This window comes from Rhamphochromis longiceps, linkage group LG9, assembly GCF_057381845.1.
Source record: "Rhamphochromis longiceps isolate RC_006_pf linkage group LG9, R_longiceps_female_GT1.1, whole genome shotgun sequence".
NCBI classification, from domain to species: Eukaryota; Metazoa; Chordata; class Actinopteri; order Cichliformes; family Cichlidae; genus Rhamphochromis; species Rhamphochromis longiceps.
In genome coordinates this window covers 10,031,328-10,051,595 of record NC_140565.1, presented here as the reverse complement: position 1 = coordinate 10,051,595, position 20,268 = coordinate 10,031,328, and the positions used below count along the sequence as shown (strand labels likewise).

The following is a 20,268-nucleotide window of genomic DNA, read 5'->3' as shown; positions in this document are numbered from 1 at the left end:
TAGATCAATTTTGCAGTGGATAATTTCTGCAGCACTGCTTGCTACCCTCCCATGAAATTGGCACTGAGGTTGCCTTCAGTTTGCAGGAGAAAGAAGAGGAGGGGGAGGACGAGAAATGAATGAAAGAGAGGGAGAGAGAAAGTGGGAGAGGCAGGCAGAGAGCCCACAGGCAGTATGCTGTTTTTAAACCAGGAATAATCAGCTGCATCTCACAAGTACAAAAAGAGATGGTCGAAAGGATCGAGGTAGAGTAGAGTCAAAGGCCTGAGGCTTCACACAAATACATCTGTTGATTACTGGGGATTCAAAGATGTCACACCTCGGGATAACAGCACTTTCAAAAAGCATGTACATCAGAGCGAGACCTGGAACTGCTCATTATAGCAGCTGCACTACACTAGTCAGTGCCTGTCAGAGCCCTTTAACTGGAAAACACCGCCTCACTATAGCAACCCAGAAGGTAAACAAACTTTTTGACGCCACATAGAGCTTAGACTCCCCCCCCCCCCCCCCCTCCCTTCTGCAAAGCCCTCGGTACATACAGGTATGTTTTTTTAATGGTATTGTGATTACTGCTCCTGAACCTGACTTAGCCTACATGGAGGAAAAAGTGAGGTAGGAGGAGTGGTAATAATCAAGCAAAGCAGTGCAATTTCCCTGTCAAGAATTAAAGGGAATGTGCGCAGGCCTGCCAGGTCAAAGTGCGGGAAAATTGCACTCATATTCAAGTGATTGGCACCCAGACAAATCATATTCACGATTATTACTGGCGTCATTTGAGGTCAAGTTGGGCAGTTTAACTTATTTGACTGAACACTGTGGTCAGCTGTGTGGCATATCACTGCTTCGTGTGTCACAAAATGGCTCGAGTGCTGTTAAAGTGAGTTAATTTCATTGGTCTTGATTGGTGTCAGTACCCGTGACTAAAATGTTCCTTTTCCTAATGACCTCGTGACTTCGAGTGTGCCACAAAACTGTCCTGCACATGCAAATTGTGCACCATTAACTGCTTGTTTGGGCCACTTTGGCCGGTGCCTCCTTCAACAAAGCAGAACATTAAGTTCTTCTACTGTATCTGAAGTAAAGACTAAAGAGACAGAGCTTACAGTCTCCAATGAGCAGGAGCTCTTTCGCCACAAAAGGAAATCAAAAGTGAGGCACTTTTTTATGCTGAACCAGGTTGTTTTATTCTTACATCTCAAAGTAAGTCAACACATTTATCAAAAAGCTACTGTATGCACTTCCTGAGTGTTTATGCTTAATGCTGCATTACTTTCAACCTACAATATGGTCCATTCCACTTGGGTCTGTCTCCATGTTGGAAAAATGGCCCCTCACCACCAGGCTGCATCACACTACATTACACAGCACTGCGGCAGACTGCAGGGCAGTTGTTTAGGCTCTTAGATGGCACATCTTCACTAAATTCACATTTTGCTTTACGAGGGCAGGACTGTGTTTAAAAGAGACTGGAAAACAGCGTGGTTCAGTCAGGTCATCGGCGCCAACAGTGACACACACGGGGAAAAAAACAAGCTTGCAGTTTCACTCAGCGTATAGGTGCAGAGCTGCGATATAGACTTTTCCGTACACCAAAGTGTTTTCTGCCAGCTGAAAATCCAGAGTGTGTTGGAGGCAAAGCGTTTTTGTTTTTTTAGCTTTGGCACTTTTGTTGCTATGAGGCGGAATAAGTAGCATGTGCCTGACTCCAGTTGAGTCCAGCTTGATTGGCAGACCAACAATGAAGAAAATATTCCTTTAAGCATCATTTTTTTCCATCAACATTGTGATTTTGGAGATTTCATTTGGTATGGGCTCGAATACTCAGGGAGCTGCTGTACTGTAGCTAATAACACCAGGAGAAGTAAGATGTGACAGGTGGTTAGCGTAATGTTTGTTCATTGTTTTAGAGGAGTTTAAAAGTACACAGCTCTGATGGTATGATTACCCCCTGCAGTATTCTCCTAAACGATACAGACAAACGCCCACATCAGCGCTGGTTCAGGAGTAGAAGCCATTGAAATCGGGTCAACGAAAAGTTCTTCTACCAAAGAAAATAATTAAAGATAAATAAAATAAAGACAAAAACTAAAAATTCAATCACACTCCACTTTTAAATGTGTTAACCACCTGATTTGAAAACTTTTATTTTAAAAGTACATTGAATGAGTTAAACGTTCTGACTTCCTCCTCACATCTATTACACTGGTTCTGTCATGGGCTGTTTCTTTTCTTCCAGCATTTTGAGTTTCATGCCTTTTTGAATTATGACGTTCTTGTTTGTATACTTTAGGCTTCAGTCAGTTCTGTTGATATTGAGTTCTGTTTCCCTATTTAGTTCTTGTCTGTTTAGGTTCCTCCCATGTCTGTTTTCCCCACTATGTTAGTTATAGTGTCGTGTCTTCAGTGTGCAAGTGTGTAATGTCCCCGGTGTTAGTCTCCCTCGCCCCCTTGTGTGTTTCAGTATGTCTTTGTCCTCTTTGTGTCTGTGTTTCTGTGCATGTGTCTCTTCCCAGTTTATGTCTCCATGTTTTCTGTTTTATTTTGAAAGTCTTGTGTTCCGTGTTCAGTGTGTTTAGTTTTGCTTCCCATGTGGCGTCATGTTAATTTGCATCAGCTGTGTTCCCTGTGTGTTTCCACTTCCTAATCAATGTTGTGCGTATTTATGTGGTCTGCTGTCATTCATTCTTTGTCAGGTTGTCTTTTATGCATCCAGTTTAAACATTTTTAGGCACTTAGTTTAATGAATAGTCCTTCTTTCAATTCACAATATTCAGATCATTTTAATTCTTAATTCTTTTAAACTGGGCAAGTGTAGCAAAATCAATGTCCAATGTGCAAAACGACAATAGGAAAATGACCCTACTTCCTGTTTCATCTTTGACCTCAATAATCCTTTTAAAACTAATAATTAAGACCATTCAATCTCATTTAAAGTAGTATGATGTTAACTTTGTAAGTTAGCTTGAAACAGGTGTTAAAGCAGGACATGATTTATTGCAGCCATTCCCAGAATTTAAAATGCTATCATCTAATTTGAAATCTAAAAATCTTTTACATTGCATCAACACCTCTAATTGCGCAACAGAGAGTTTTAAAGTTTGTGCTTTCACTCTAACCGATGAACCATCGAGGCCAGATTAACCCTTATTTAAACGTTAATATGATAGTTTAATGAATTAAGAAGCTAATTTGCTGATATCCTGCAGCTAAAATAAATGGCTCTTCCAAACTGTTCTAACTAATTTATTTGTAAAAGAAATGTTCTTATTACACCTTGTCCCAATCCTAATGCAAGTTCTGGTCTGAGGCCAGTGCTTTTTGATAAACCAGTAATCAGGAGTGTTTATTGCACACTTAATAGGTAGTTTAAGGAAGTACGTACAGAAATGTGGTGATTTAAATACTGTCCCTATACTGGTTTATTCTCCCCTACAATGACTGAGCAGATTTCTTGTTGGATGAATGGATTAAAGTAAAGCCAAGTTGATTTCAGTGGAAAAATGTTCTTATCCTAGAGAGTCGACTAATCAATAATCGCTTTGTAAGAAATGCAAGTAAGCAAAAGTGACAATGAAATATAATGAAAACTTTGTCATCAACAGAAAGTATCAAAAATCAATCTGTACTTTTAGTTCAATTAAAACATTTAAAGGAAAAACTTCAGTTTCTCTGTAACAGAGGGTTTGTAAAGTGCTGTAGTGTTATTTTTGGAGTACAGGATCTGAATACTCGTCTGCTGGAGTTCCTAAATAAACCTGCTGAAACCTAAACCGACTGTCAGCGAGCTGCTGTGAATTATTCCCGGAAATATAAGACTTCAACAAAGAAAGCTATTACATGTTTGAAGTGAAAAGTGAGCACAATTGCTGAGGATACTTTACAGGCAATAACTATAAGAAACCACAGGGAGTGACATGACCGTGAACTTTGCAATGATCCATTATTATACATGCCAGCTGCAACTCAAAGACACTGGAAAGCGATTATCAGAATCCCTTTATTCTCTATGGTTATAAAACAGGGAAAATGTTTCTTAATAAGCCACCCATTATCTCTGAGCACCATAACGCAGACGTTAAAACATTTTTTTCTGAAGCAGACTAAGCTCTCAAGGTCAACTTTTAGTCAACTCATTTATATGCCATTTAGGTTGTGCTTCATGAATCCTATCTATCATGTGTTCTTTCATCACAAGATGTTGGGTGATTACGCTGAATGTCATCCAAACCGTGTCGTCTGAATCGCAGCAAATCTCTGAAAATGCTCAGCAGCAGGGGAGAGGAAAAGGAAAAAACACGCACACACACAACTTGGCAAGAGTAGAGAACGCACCCTGTTGAATCTTTATTAGCTTTAACAGGAAATCGCTCTCAACATATAAGGCTGTCTTTGTGGAACGCTGCTGGAGCTCTCAAATTCTCGCTGCCGCAACAAATCCCGCGTGCATCTCTGCTCTGTTGTCGGACTTGATTGTTAAATGTTAAAATTTGCAACATCCATAAAACCAGATTAGGAGTAGAGAAATCCTTATTTGAAAATGGATGCGGAGACTTCGAACCATAGCTTAACTTACACTTGTAATTAACTTGCTTGAAACCCTTTGTTATCGTCTCTTCTCTCGGTCCCTGGGGTAAGCCTCGGAGGACGGCTTTCTCACTCCATCCCAACAAACAAATTTGAAGAAAGAAGAAAGGAGGAAAAGGGTGTGCTTCTTTTTTAGCATCTTTCTATGAGCACTGTTTACCATCACCAGACAGCTGATGCGATTCAGATTGATTCAAATGAGATTTTCCACACTTTCTGACGATGCGTTCTGGCACTTTACTTTGGTAGTCGTCTCACAACTCTCAGCCTGGTGGTGAGGCTAATCTCACTCAGGTTGAAGCTCAAATGTCTCGGTGGGACTCCTGCAAGGGCGGGGGAGGAGGGTTCGCTCTCTGTCTATGGTTAAAAGACGGACCTTCATTAATATTCTCGAGGCAAAAGCCACGGAGACATGGAGAGTGGCAGAAAAGGAGGGCGGGGTGCAGAACAGGACTCCCCAGTGTTCCTGTCAAGTTTGGTGTCTGACTGCACGGATTCTGGCCACCACACTGCTGCCGCCGCCGCCTTACTGCGAATACTCGGCAGCCCTATGTCTGGATCTTTGAAGATAATGTGTGCTATTAATAAACAAACAGAAGCAATTACTGGGAGGGAGAGGAGAGGGTTTGGATTAGGTCAGGACGAGCGCCGGCCTCACTTTAGTCTAAACTGATGAGCTGCTGCACTCCAAAGACAGTTGAGATACCAATCCCTTCTCGCTGACCCCTGCACCCCCACAGCCTGCAGCCACAGAGCCAGATAAGACACCTGTGTGTGTCTGTGTGTGTGTGTGGTCATTTTTTATATTACAGTAGATACCAGAGAGAGCGAAGGCCCTGTGTTTCGTACCATGACTTTTACTATATATCTTCTCACATAGCATTGCTGCATAAGTTATTTATCTCAATTTACGTGTGCCTTTCATTTCTTGGGGTGGAGGTTATTGTTTTATTTACTGATATGTGAAGAAAATATGTCAAAATTTGGCTCATTCTTTTTTTTTTTAAGTTAATAATTGATCCATTACTTTTTTTTATGATTTTTTTTATCTTTAAATGATAAAAAACACCCCAAAACAAAACAGAAAACAGAGTCTGTTACAGGTTAGGTTAGGTCAGAGGTCGGCAACCCTGTTGGCACGCGAAGGGTTAACTGATGGCACGACCATAGCTGGACTGGCCATCGGTCATACCGGGCATTTGCTTGATGGGCCGATGATTTTTATTTTTGTAACGGTATAAACAATGAAAGGTGGTGGATTGGCCAGATGCTGGCTGATGTGTAAAAATAACTCAGTTGTTTGGTGGTGGCTATGGCGGAGCTTCCACAGATTCAGTAAAATTAACAAGTGGTGGAGGCCAGCAGGTGGATGAGGGAGAGGGGAGGCAGGACGAGGAGAGACCCGAGGCAGCCGCCGGTCTGAGTGTCAGGTGAACTGAACTTCAGGTAAGAAGTTATGACCTGCAGTCTATCTGGGTCAGATATAAACCAAGTTTAGGTGGAGTTTATTTTCGTTGTGCTGACTTTTCACAGTCACTGCGTGAGCTAGCATGACGGAGTTTCTATACAGCTGGGTGGGTGCTATGATGTTACTGATAGTGAACTTTTTATTCATAAGGTTAGTAGAGTTGCCAACCGTCCCGTAAAAAGACAGAATCGTCTCGTATTCAGAGAAAATATTATGCGTTTCGTGTTGAGCTGAGAAGGGACGCACGCAGTTTGTCCGTACTTCAGCTAGAATGGAAAAAGAAACAAAGGTGGATTTATTCTGTCGTTACGCTGCACAGCTGCCTCTTCTTCTCTCATTCTCCCCCCTCCCTCTCCTGTTGCTACTTTAATCATGAAACTCATCAATGATCAGCTGATTGGCTTTTCTCTCTTGTTTGTTTATCGCCCACTTTGCGCCAGAAAGAGGAAACCGGCGGATGTCGCACTAAACAACAGCAGCACATTTAAGCTTGATCAGCTGTTGTTAGAATTTATTTAATATTAATTTCTAGTATCAGCTGATGTTTGCTGGAGCCACAGCTGTAATGCTGCTGGTCAGGATGTCAGTTTGTATACCTGGTGAGAGGGAAACATGAAGATGAAACCAGGAGATGTCCTTACTGAATCATCAGAGCTGAACAGGTGATGGAGAAACAGGTTTACCTTTTAGGTGACATGAATGAGTTGAAGGGAAGTTATGAACTGTTTATGAACTGTATTTGGCTCTACATATCTGTGTGAGCAGATTTTCTCTCACATGAGTCCTCAGGTAGCCCTCTGAATGCTGGACACTTGGAGACCTGTGTTTCTGAATGGGAGACCAGAGATCCCATTAACATGTGTATCTCTGTATTAACAGATATGCCATATTGGCCCAGTTTATTTTGCTTATCATTGTTGTGAGGAGACCATAAATAGCATTTGTATTTTCTGTTGTACAGTTCATTTGCTGTTCTTGTTATGGATAAAAAGTGTCTTTTTTTGTTTCAAAATAGCTGATAACTATTCACTGATAGCTGCCTACATCTGCAAACAAATATAATTCTATAAAGTGGTTCTATATATTGTGTAACTGTTCATATAGAGCGTTATTAAATCTTTTGCTAATGCAATCATATGGCACACTGACTTCTGAGGAAATTTTAAATGGCACTCTCCATCAGAAAGGTTGCCGACCCCTGGGTTAGGTTGTCTTACCCTGCTCTCAGACTGTATAATGGAAATTCAGAATTTTCCACCTTTAAATAAAAAAGGTTAACAAAGTTTAAATTGAATTGTTACACAAAGGTTGTTTAACGATCTTGTGTGTGTGTTTGGAATGATAACGGATGAAAAGGTTAGCTGTACAGACACTGTCCTGTGTGCAGAAAAAAGCTAACCAAAAGCCTTTCAGCCTTCATCTTATCTATTGTGAGGTCTTTCTAGGGTACCAATGAACAAAAGGTCTCAGTGATAAACTGGTCAGCTTCCCTGGTGTTTCAAAATCTCCTGTCTGACTGAAAAAACACCAGCTAGCTACCTAGCTAGCTGGCCAGCTAGCTACTGACATTAAATTTACATCACATCTGTGGTCAAAAGCAATGTTCCCTCTAATTTTTCATGTGTCTGAGCGAACACACAAACTCCCTGAGCGGTCCCTTGGACCACTGTGAGCAACAGCAGACGTGTGCACTGTGGTCACGCCAGCATCGAATCCATCCAAGTTACATGGTTTATTAAAATAATCAAATTACAGCATTTATGTTAGACTACTTTTAATTAACTGCTTTAGCCCACTTACAGTGAAAATTTAAATAAATCTTGTTCGTGACCTGTGTAGTATGTTAACACTACTGGAAGTAAAAATAACTCGAACTCCAATTTTGAAAACACAACTTTCTTTTTTTTTTCTTTTATAAAGCTCTGACCTGTATTATGAGTCTGAGTCTGTGGTCTGGGAGAGTCCTGTAACTCTCTGTCTGCAAAATACAGTATATAAAGACCAATGTTGGGCAATTAATTATATAGTTACTTCTTCAAAAAAGTTACTGAGTTTTGCAAACAACAAACAGTTTTTTGCAGCTGCTTACCTAAAAATGCAGCCGAGGCGTTTTTTAAATAAACATTTCAAACTATTTACAGAACAATCAGCTGTTCTGCATCAAATTTGATGCCACACAAATTATTTGTGCCACTCCAAAAAATAATTTCTGTCCACTATGAGATAAAGGAGAACAACAGCCTGATACCTGCAGGCCTGACAACAGGAGATGTGTCACTGCTGTAACACCTGTAACATTCAGCAGTCGCCTCATTGTTCTGACACACACAACAAAACTATTGACTACACTACACACTAACTACACAAGATTTGCGCTAAACGTCGCAAATCTCTCACATCTCAAAACACGCCGTCACTCCTATAACTTCCTCCCGTTTCTTAACAACTAAATGCCATGTTTTGATTGGTCGACATGGTACATTTTTCGACCAATGGGAAAGGGTGGGGGGTGTTTTGGTTTCATCTTTGCTCACAGGCGGAGAGTGCTTTCGAGCGTTTTTTTCTTATAAAACGCTGTTTTTACCGTTTCTCCCCGCAGTAAATATAAACAACGACAGTATTGAGGAAGAAAAACAAACACTGCATATATTTTTTATCACAAATCTGGTTTTACGTGGCCTATCAACACAATTTAAGAACTGGTATGAAGTCCACACTTTTTCCGTCAATTGTTCCGTCTGTCCTGCTCACATCTCCAATGGTTGTCCACATTGTCATTAACGTGGCTTCACTCCACATCAGCCACGCCGCTTTGCTAGCTAAAACACCGGTGTTGGCACATAAGGACGCTGTCATAGCCTGTCAACGACGTGGATTAGCTGCGCATATGCGTGAATGTGAATCACGTGATTGGCTGGACTATGGGATAAAGTGGCATCGTTCTAATCCCACACTGGAGCAGCCAGTCACTTACTGACTAACACTGCAAAACAGAATTGTTAACGTATTTACTTTAATTTCAATTCAGGTTAGAACTTTTTTTTGTGCGCAACGCAGATTTTTTCTGCGCAGAGACCGTGCCAGCAGTACGCACGAACGCAGCTTAGAGGGAACATTGGTCACAAGCCACAGGTGGTAGTTGTTGTGCTGCTGCTGAGTTTTGACGGGTTTTAACGACTTCTCCTCCTGTGTGGAGGATGTGGAGGTTTAGTCTGAGTGGAGACACCTACTGTTCAGGAGAATACTAACCTTGTAAGAATAATGCTAACAAGGTTAGCATAAATGAAATGGGGCCTTAACAGCAACAGCTAACAGCTAAAGCTAGCATATCCCAACAACAATTTTCAGTAACAGACAATGACACACAAGCTAACAGCAGAAATGCACACCATCAGATAACAGCTAGGAACGTTCAAGACAAAGGTCTTTGGTGCGATTAACCTTACATTTATGTAACGCAGTTATAGTTTCTCTTATAAACAGGGGTGCACATAAGTGGTCCGCAGGTGCGCATTTGCTGTTAAAATAAAAGACATGCGCCAGATATGAAGTTGCAACGTGCGTTTGCGTACATATAAAAGGCAGTGTTTTTGTCCGCTAGAGTGGGATTTTCACGGCATATTCTGCACCACATCTCTGTGCGTTCATCATTTGTTTGAAGCCAGCTCACTTCCTGCAACCACTTTTCCGAGAACACGCGCTTCTTTTGCGGTTCGGACTTCTTCTGACATTTCTTTGGAGGTGGAGGAACACCAAAGTAATTGCTTAAAGGAGCTTGCTTCTTCGACATCTTTAAGTTCTAAACAAATGTCTGTCCTCCTCCAGAGAATCTTATGTACGCAAACGCGCGTTGCAACTTCTAATGTGGTGAGCATCTTTTATTTTGACAGCGAATGCGCACCTGCGAACCACTTTTGTGCACCCCTGCTTATAAAAAACAGATTTAGAAACCTGACAGCTTACTTCGTATAAACTTAATGCGAGATCATCCTGGCGTGGATGTGTGCCATGCAACTCTATAGAATTATTATAAGTGATGTGGAGTGCGTGTGGAATATGCTGAAGCAGAAATAACACACGTCTGTGTGTGGGAGGCCCCGATCGACTACAACAAACAGCACTCCTGTAAGACAAAGATGTAGTCATGTAAATGTCTAGAAATGGAACTCATTGTTTCACACTTTAGGAGAAAAGCAGATTGAAGCCTCCTCCTACTTACTGTTCCTTCACTGAGTCACTCCGTCAGGTTTCAGATTAAGGTGATCTAGTTAAAATTCCCACTGTGACATCTGGAACTCCTGTCAAAGCTCCATGAGCACTGAAAGTCCAGTATGCAGTGAGGATGACTGACACTCACTACCATGTCTCATTCTCCTCAGAGATTCTAAGCAGTCAATAATTCATCAGGAAGGTATACTCTCATGTAAGGGTGCAAGGTACAGCATGGAGTGGAAACTTTCTCCCTCTTCCCACCCTCAGTTTGTCATTTCTTTCTCAACCTACAGACAGTCCCTTCCCCATCTCTTCCTTGTTCTCCCTCCTTCACTCACTCACTCACTCCCCCCCCCCCCCCCCCCCCCACCTTACTGTCTCAATTTATATTGCACCACTTCAATAATTCAAAGTGATATATAAAAGTCAATGAAATTTGCCATACCTCGGGTCATTACGATGCCTGCCAGGGATTTGTGCCGAGCGTGCACAGGACTGCAGCCGCCCACCAGCGACCGGTACTTCTCCCTCACCAAGTGGAATATTGAATCAGCAAAGTCCTGAAAAACACAATCGCTCCCTTAATTTCTACTGGACACAATCTGTGGAGACCGACTACCCGGGTTTAAATTTGCTGCACTTGGTTAACCTGTTCAGGTAAACAGAGTGAGGTTTAGGGAGATTATCCTAAAAGCCAACTTACCTGTTTAGCTATGAGTGCATAGAGATCATCGAAATGCTCGAGGCATCGGTATAAAAAAAAGATTTCCAACAGTAGCACACAGCAACTTGATTATTATTGAAAGGTTTCAGCTGGAAAGCTCTACACACAGTATTATTAAATCAATGATACCTGATAGCCATGAGTGTTTTAGATCTTAGATGATGCATTTAATCTGTATATCCTCGTCTGGTTGTTAAAGAGACACAACATGCACATTTTGTTAACCTCTTCCCTACTTAACCTTCCCGCTTACATGATCTGACAAAGCAGTGTTGCAATTGTGATGCAAATGTAAAGTTTTCATTGAGCAGCCATTAACTTTAACAGCAGAAGAGTTGGCTATATGCTGTCATGTACTCATTATCGTTTCTGCCAGCATATCCCAAAATAAAAGCCACTTGTCCCAGACCCCATTGTTTCCTGTCTGACTTCACTGGAGTGCACGATCGTGCTGGACACCATTTTTCAGTTCTCATTTCCTCCACCATCTGCCATTTGGAGCGCCTCTAAAAACTTGCTGTTTTTGCTTCTCGGTCTGACCGACATTACACATGCTGATTTACTGGAGATAAAATGCAAAGTATGAAATAAAACTGTGCTCTCTATGTACATTTACCCCTCCACCTCCGACTCAACACTTCTCATCAGACATCCACTAAATCCACACTGTTCACCAGATGTTTGCCGAGACATGGGCACGGTTTTCGCACCCTTTGGAATTTTTAATGCTCTTTACTCGAGTAGTAATTAAGGGCTTAGTCTCCAAGCAGTCTCCACGCCAACTGTAGAGCGCAAACGGATCACTGGAAGATGGCAACAGAGTGGCAGTGGAGTGGGCCTTTTGGACAGATTGAAGCCCGCAGTGGCTAAAAGGACTGTGGCATGAATAAGGCACGGCGGGACCACGGAGCGACGTTCAGAGCCAACTTTATTTGATTCACGTCACACCACACCACAACACCAACCCCTGAGTCCCCGTGTTTTAACACGGCGGGCGTGATTGCGGATGCCGTGCAGGTGCGTCCGCACGCCCCCGCAGACCACGCCCCACCACAAGGACATCAACAGATGCCACAGTAACAGACGTACAGAGTGAGAGAGGAGCAGAGAGATTAAGGGCAAACAGAAAAAAAGGCGAGGAGAGCAAATGAATGAGCATATTGCACATTATAGCCCTCGTCAAGGCTGTGAAATACTCTCACAGTAGGAACTGGCGGTGGAGGTGCTCACAGCTTGTGTTGCGGTGGGTGGCGTGTGGGTGTGTATGTATGGACACGGGCATATTGGTGCTTTGACACCAGTGTCAGCCTGAAGCTTTTTCGGCGAGTAGAACAGGAAGGAGCAGTGAAAAGTCATCACGGTCAATAACTTAGCACAGAGGTTCTCAGCTAACGGTTGGGTGACAGGTCAAAACTGAGGCGAGTCTCCTTATTTTTAACAACAGGCAACGAAGACAAGAAAAGACACATTTCCTCTACCACTATTTACTTGATGCTTGGCTAACACTTCACTGTTACTCGGCATTGCTGCCAGTTTTCGGTTTTACGGTCAGCGGCAATGATCAGTAAACATCCTCATTCCAGATTCACCTCTGAAATATAGTTATAAGGCATATTTTGCTTTGTCATGCCAAAAGACATTTTAAAGCCAAGAAACTCTTCACGAGACAGCTCAAAACCAAATAAACAGTTTGGGACATGGACTATGACAATAATGTTTTACATGTGTCAGAAGTGAATAAACAGGTATACAAAAATGCCTCTTTTTTCAATTCAAGACAGTTTTAAAGGTGCAAGGAGGTACTGTACCTATCCAGAGGTTGGTGCTTGGATCCCTGGCTGCTCCTGCATGTATCCTAAGTATCCTTAGGCAAGATACTAACCCCAAATTGGTCTCTGATGCATTCATTGGAGTATGAACACATGTGTATGTTAGATAGAAGACACTCGAATAAGACATGCTGTATAAAGACCTTTGAGTGCTCGAGTAGAAAAGTGCCAGTGCATTTACAATTCATCTTATATTACTCTAGACAGTCTGCACTGCCAAATATTGCACACAGTCAACCCTCATGATGATCTACTGGAACAACTGCACAACATTTTGGACTGTGCCTCCAGTCCAAAAGAAAACTGGCATCTTCTGGACTCCATCATGGCCGTTTGCCAAGAGTTTCAGCCAACACAACTGCTTGGTTTACAACACGAGCAGCAGAAGGTCAGAATTATAGAGTCGTTAAAAAAGAAGAATAACATCTCTGGCCTTTCTTTCATGTTGGACAAACACATAGCAAGGGTAGCATCCACATTCTGATAGATATCCAACCATTTTCTGTTGCTTATCCGGGTCTGATCTACAGGGCAGCCCTTCTTCTCCCCAGCCACCCACCCCAGCTGATGAGGGGACACCAAGCCATTCCCAAGTCAGCTGAGAGATGTAATCCCTTCAGTGTGTCCTGGGTTTGCATGTCCTCCTCCCATTAGGACATGCTGGAAACACCTCACCTAGGAGGCATCCTACCCAGATACTTGAACCACCTCAGCTGGCTCCTGATGTGGAGGAGTAGTGGCTCTAGTCTGGGATCTTAGGCTGCAATTCCGATTTTTTGATCAAATCCGATTTTTATGTCTGCTTGTTCACACTACAAATAAAATGTGACAGCAAACGCGCTCTAGTGTGAACCCGCATGCACAAAAGAAGACGTCACACACAGTGCTCTTTGTTTAGACACAGACCAAACAGTATTGTTTGACTGATGGCCGTTAATATAAAGACTTGTTTCGGACTTTACGTTTCCCAATTTTGCTTTAAGTTATAAAGTCATTTTGTTATTTACATATGGCCTAATAATGATCCTTATTGCTGTTTTAGAGGAGCGGTGCTTCAAAGGATAGTTGCAGAATCTACAGATTATACAGTACAAATAAAATGTTCACGTTGTCTTCCCAACAGTTTCACTGACATCTACACGGGATGGCCAGGAAGCGTTCACGATATCTTCTCGGGCGCTTATAATTGGCATCTGTCTTGTGTCAGTGACGTAAAAGACGGATTTAATGCGACATATATATAAAGCAGTCGCTTTCTGAAACATCAGATATGTATTGGATTCAGGACCACATACGAAAGTGACCCAGGTCGGATTTGAAAATATCGGATTTGTGCTGTTCACACTGTCACACCATGATCGGATATATTGTTGCATAGGGTCAAAAAAGTCGGATTTGATGCGCTTTCGCCTGCAGTGTGAACGTAGCCTTATTCTTGAGGTCGCTATCCAGAGCCTGCGGCCATAAATAACAGGAATACAGACTGACCAGAACAACAGCTTTGCTCTGGTACAAGCAGCTTTGCCATACCCCAGCTTCAGTTCATCTCTCTACAACAGCGCTCCCCAACCGCGAGAGTTGAGGCTCAGGGGTGAAATTTATGGTTTTCAGGGTTTTTATCGGTTTTTATCGTTATTTTTTTTAAAATCATTTTTATCGTTAACTCGGTTTCCCTGGGTCTTTTCCCGTGTGTTATGAATAAATCTTCTTCTTTTTTGGTACCGGTACTGGTTTTATTTTGTTGTATTTATCCGTGACACCTTAAAAGCCGGTTCGTGAAAATATTGTCAGACATAAACCGGTCCGTGGTGCAAAAAAGGTTGAGGACAGCTGCTCTACATCACAGCATAAAGCTATAGAGGAGATTTCTTCACTTTCTTCATTTTATCAGTCGCTTCAGATCATTTTTCAAGGTCTTAAACAGACACATTTACTGTAAGTAGCTTTAATCCATTTTTAAACTAACAGTCTGCACCTTTAATACGCACAGCCCTACTCAGTGACCTGCAGCATGTGTGGAATAACAGTAATTAGTTTCCCTGTTAAAAAAATCCAACCTTTTGTGCTGTTGTTAATAGGAAACAGCTGATACTCACTAATGTATTTTTATGTCAGCACAGCAGATGGACTTGGACACTCAGTCTTTTTCTTTCACTTTATCGTTAATATGAATAACTATAACCATATAGTTACATAGTTACGAATATCTACAATTATAACTATATTAACTGTACAACAATATTAACAGCTGTTGCTGTAAAACCATCAAAGTTTACAAAGGAGGGACGAATGAATGACTCCATTAAAACCTGTTAGATGTTACGCGGTGACAGTGAAATTCTGTTTTTAGTTTACTCTTCCACCACTTTTGCAAAAGACATAATAATGTGTAACAACTAACAAACACATAATTTGTGTAAATTTATTAATCGCCCGTAAAGATAATCGCACCTACGAGCGTTATTTGGGAGTGCTGCTAACAAGCTATTTTGTCCTGTTTAGTAAACCTGACACTGACAGTCTAAATTTGATACCTGTAACGGGTGGAACACCTGTTGTGTAGTGAATGACCTGTAGAGGGTGTAAAATAAAAAGCATAAATCTCACATGTCAGAATAACAAGTTTCTACAGCAATAAAGAAATAAAGAACAACCTGGTAACAATGTGTTGCTTTGTTTTTTTTAATAATATGCTTGAAAAATTAACTAAACATATAATTTCATATGAACACAAAGAGCCTCAATTGTTTTTGTTACCCAGTCATTTGCTTTGCCTTCTATAAAATGTGGATGTTGTCCTTTAAAAAACACAAAGTTAGAGCAAAGTGTGGATAGTTGTTATTCATTAAATGTCGAGTAAAACCAGCAAAAATATAAATCACATAGATTTTTGCCCAAAGACAAGGAAATTTAATGATAATTTTGTAATATTTGGCAACATTTCTGTCAATTTATTCTGAGTTTATAATTAAAATTCCACAGTTAAAATAATCCCTAGTATGTAGAAGATTACCAAGAGAAAACCATCCTCGCTCTGCCACGAGTCCTGCAAAATGTTCTGATTCTACACGCAGTAACAAAACCTGTGGGGAAAAAAAACCCTGCCTTGGTTCTTGCTCCTGAAAGTGACATCCAATTAATTTGAACAGAATCCTGCTTGGCTTGGCAGCGTCAGCTGGTGTCGGGCACATTCTGAACCCAGAGTCAAGTCCTCCATCCCTCCTAAAGGCCTTTTCATTGATGACATTACAGAGGTGAGAGAACGTGGCAGCTCGGAAAGGCCCGGAGAGCAAAGGTGGAATAGACCCTGGCAAACAGCCCAGCTTTTTGTCCCTCCCTCCTGCTTCTTCCTCCTCCTCCACCTCTCCTTTAACTCTCTCTCCTCTCATCTCTGTCACTCTCTCTCTCTGTCGAGTCGTCTTTCCTCATTCTCGTCTCATCTTTTTACCTCCTTGCTTTTTCATTCCTTTCCTCTCTTCCTTTTTCCTCCTCCTGCTAACTCTGTCTCTCAGGTTGGTCTGTGATAGAGGGCAGTGATGTGCCGACTGTGATTCAGAACCTATGATTTCCACATGGAAACAGCATAATCATGAACCTAATCTGCATCACCCGACTGAAAAGAAAAAAAGGCCTCAGCTCCCTTCCTGCATTCTCTTTTCTCTGTTTATATTATCAAATATCTAAATACATACCTCTGTCTGTACGGTGTCCCCCTATCATTTCCCTCACATTGACACACACATACACACACTCATATACGCACACTCATTCCTCAGTGGGGGAGTTGAGTGCCACCTTTAGTGTGGGCCTAATGTGGCAGAAAAACGGGGCCAAGGATCTCACTCCTCGGTCAGGGAGAACATCGGCCTGCCGCACAGCGAGAAGGAGGACCGGCTGGCTTGCTTTCGGATCAACATCAAGGTTAGCGCCGCTCCTCTACAGCTACGTTTGGGAATTTGGTATTCAAACTCTGTCTCAGGTAACTGATATAAACTGCACTCTGAATGCACCTCAGGAAACTGCTGTAGTGGCTGTTGTGTTGCTCAGCCCACCTGGTGTCTTTGCCGCATTAGTTCTGACCAATTTACTTGGCAATTCCTCCGGGCATCCCGAGGGTGGAGAAAACAAGCAACGGCGGTTATTTAGTAACATCTGCAGCTGCGCACGATGAAATTTACTGCCGTAATATCACAATCAGCTCGAATCAGGGGGAGCTGAAATTAGCAAAATTAAAGCAAAATTAGAAAGAAACAGTGACCTCTGACTCTGTCTGGTCTGACTGAAATCCAAGTCGCACTCAAGCCTGTTTGTAACTACATCAGTTAGCAACATTTGGCAACCCTCTAGCAACCAGTCAAGCACTGACATGCTTAAATACATGTGATTCTACATATTTGTAGGTGGTTATATACAAAAATGTAGTTCTGCCTCTGCTGTTTAAAGCAATTATTCTGGTCAGAACTGAGAACGCGATTATTTAACATATTATTCATCAAACTTGAAACTCATCAAAAAGGGCCACGGACAGTGCAAAAGATGGACGTGGTCTGAAAAGTGCACCCAGTGCAAAAGTGCCTAAACCTACATTCTTTTAATAGCCACCAGGGGGCGATAGTTGTGGTTGGAAAGACTTAAAAAGACTGTTTAAGTCCTACCTTGGACTTGTTCTCTGTATAGACTTTCCTTATGAGTTTATAGGCTCAGACACACATTTCAGGTAAAACGTTGAGCCTCTGTTGTAACTATAACTAATAAGTTTCATGCTCATTTGCTAAAAACCACCGATTGATAAGTTGCTTTATAGCTGGCTTCAAAACATCAAGAGTGAAATGTTGAAAATGTTCATGTTGAGACATCAAAATAGATTTGATGCTGTCTATGTGGGCGATATGGGAGCATCCGTTTGGGAGTTAGGGCCCAGTTATGGGTGTTTTTGAATGGGCTAAAGAAAAAACAACAACACATGGAAAAACACAATCATTTCAACTTTATTTATCTTGTTTCCATAAAAAAAAATCTGCTTTTAGAAATCAAATTTTAAAGCAAGAAGTAATTAACCGCCATCTCCTCTTAGCATGGATCCCTGTAAAAATACTGTAGCCAGATATACGACCAACTGTGGTGCATATTCCTCATGACTACAACATCAGCATTCAAGCAACCAATCGTCTCTTCAGTTAGAATCTAGCAGCTAAAGATAAAAGTACCCCTCTGCTAACTAGCTAGCTGCTGTTTGGTTGGAAACAAGAAGCATGCTACAGATAAAGCATAAACAGTAACATAACGGTGTAATAATTCAGTGCAATACACAGGGAGTGCAGAATTATTAGGCAAGTTGTATTTTTGAGGAATAATGTTATTATTGAACAACAACCATGTTCTCAATGAACCCAAAAAACTCATTAATATTCAAGCTGAATGTTTTTGGAAGTAGTTTTTAGTTTGTTTTTAGTTTTAGCTATTTTAGGGGGATATCTGTGTGTGCAGGTGACTATTACTGTGCATAATTATTAGGCAACTTAACAAAAAACAAATATATACCCATTTCAATTATTTATTTTTACCAGTGAAACCAATAGAACATCTCCACATTCACAAATATACATTTCTGACATTCGAAAACAAAACAAAAACAAATCAGCGACCAATATAGCCACCTTTCTTTGCAAGGACACTCAAAAGCCTGCCATCCATGGATTCTGTCGGTGTTTTGATCTGTTCACCATCAACATTGCGTGCAGCAGCAACCACAGCCTCCCACACACTGTTCAGAGAGGTGTACTGTTTTCCCTCCTTGTAAATCTCACATTTGATGATGGACCACAGGTTCTCAATGGGGTTCAGATCAGGTGAACAAGGAGGCCATGTCATTAGTTTTTCTTCTTTTATACCCTTTCTTGCCAGCCACGCTGTGGAGTACTTGGACGCGTGTGATGGAGCATCGTCCTGCATGAAAATCATGTTTTTCTTGAAGGATGCAGACTTCTTCCTGTACCACTGCTTGAAGAAGGTGTCTTCCAGAAACTGGCAGTAGGACTGGGAGTTGAGCTTGACTCCATCCTCGACCCGAAAAGGCCCCACAAGCTCATCTTTGATGATACCAGCCCAAACCAGTACTCCACCTCCACCTTGCTGGCGTCTGAGTCGGACTGGAGCTCTCTGCCCTTTACCAATCCAGCCACGGGCCCATCCATCTGGCCCATCAAGACTCACTCTCATTTCATCAGTCCATAAAACCTTAGAAAAACCAGTCTTGAGATATTTCTTGGCCCAGTCTTGACGTTTCAGCTTGTGTGTCTTGTTCAGTGGTGGTCGTCTTTCAGCCTTTCTTACCTTGGCCATGTCTCTGAGTATTGCACACCTTGTGCTTTTGGGCACTCCAGTGATGTTGCAGCTCTGAAATATGGCCAAACTGGTGGCAAGTGGCATGTTGGCAGCTGCACGCTTGACTTTTCTCAGTTCATGGGCAGTTATTTTGCACCTTGGTTTTTCCACACGCTTCTTGCGACCCTGTTGACTATTTTGAATGAAACGCTTGATTGTTCGATGATCACGCTTCAGAAGCTTTGCAATTTTGAGACTGCTGCATCCCTCTGCAAGATATCTCACTATTTTTGACTTTTCTGAGCATGTCAAGTCCTTCTTTTGACCCATTTTGCCAAAGGAAAGGACGTTGCCTAATAATTATGCACACCTGATATAGGGTGTTGATGTCATTAGACCACACCCCTTCTCATTACAGAGATGCACATCACCTAATATGCTTAATTGGTAGTAGGCTTTCGAGCCTATACAGCTTGGAGTAAGACAACATGCATGAAGAGGATGATGTGGACAAAATACTCATTTGCCTAATAATTCTGCACTCCCTGTAGTGCTACATCATTTGACGTGAATGCATTTAAACTCTTACTGTCAAAAGATTATTTATCACAGCTTTCTTAAGTCACACAACCAAAACAAAGACACTGAGACAACAGTAAGAAGCATATCTGCAGGTCTCTGGTCTGTAGGTAAGAATTTTCAATACACTGCTGTCATATTTTTTATCTGTCCATCCAACCATTCACCCCTCACCGCCCCCCGTCTGTTCGTGCACGTAAACAGTTTGGCGTCTTCCTCCAAGGTAATGTGGAAATTCACCAACAGTCCTCCTGCTGCCTTTCCTCTGAAGTCAATATTGTGCCAGAAACACAAAATGTCAACAGGAAATTTTTCTCCACTGCTGCTTGACCTAGAAGTCTGCGCGTGCTGGCAGGGGCGATGGCGTGTGTGCCTGTGTGTGCGCGACAGGAAAAAAAAAGTTCAACTGTGTCATTTATTGTTTAGCACTACGGCCCCCAAATGGAAATACTGACGGGAAACTCCAGCTTCATCAGTGATTGTGTTTAAGGCCCTCGGTAACGCTGCCCGTATGTTTCTGCACATCCTCAGTTAATCTGGTGAAA

The 20,268-nt window shown here is 41.8% G+C and overlaps 1 protein-coding gene across 1 annotated transcript in view; it reads right to left on the bottom strand.

Annotated features, from left to right (window-relative positions):
- adarb2 (adenosine deaminase RNA specific B2 (inactive)) overlaps positions 1–20,268 on the bottom strand; it is a 222,988-nt gene that overhangs the window by 34,290 nt on the left and 168,430 nt on the right. The window contains exon 4 of the mRNA XM_085418171.1: positions 10,713–10,827. Within this exon, the coding sequence (XP_085274297.1) occupies positions 10,713–10,827 (115 nt within the window). The remainder of the gene's footprint in view (positions 1–10,712; positions 10,828–20,268) is intronic.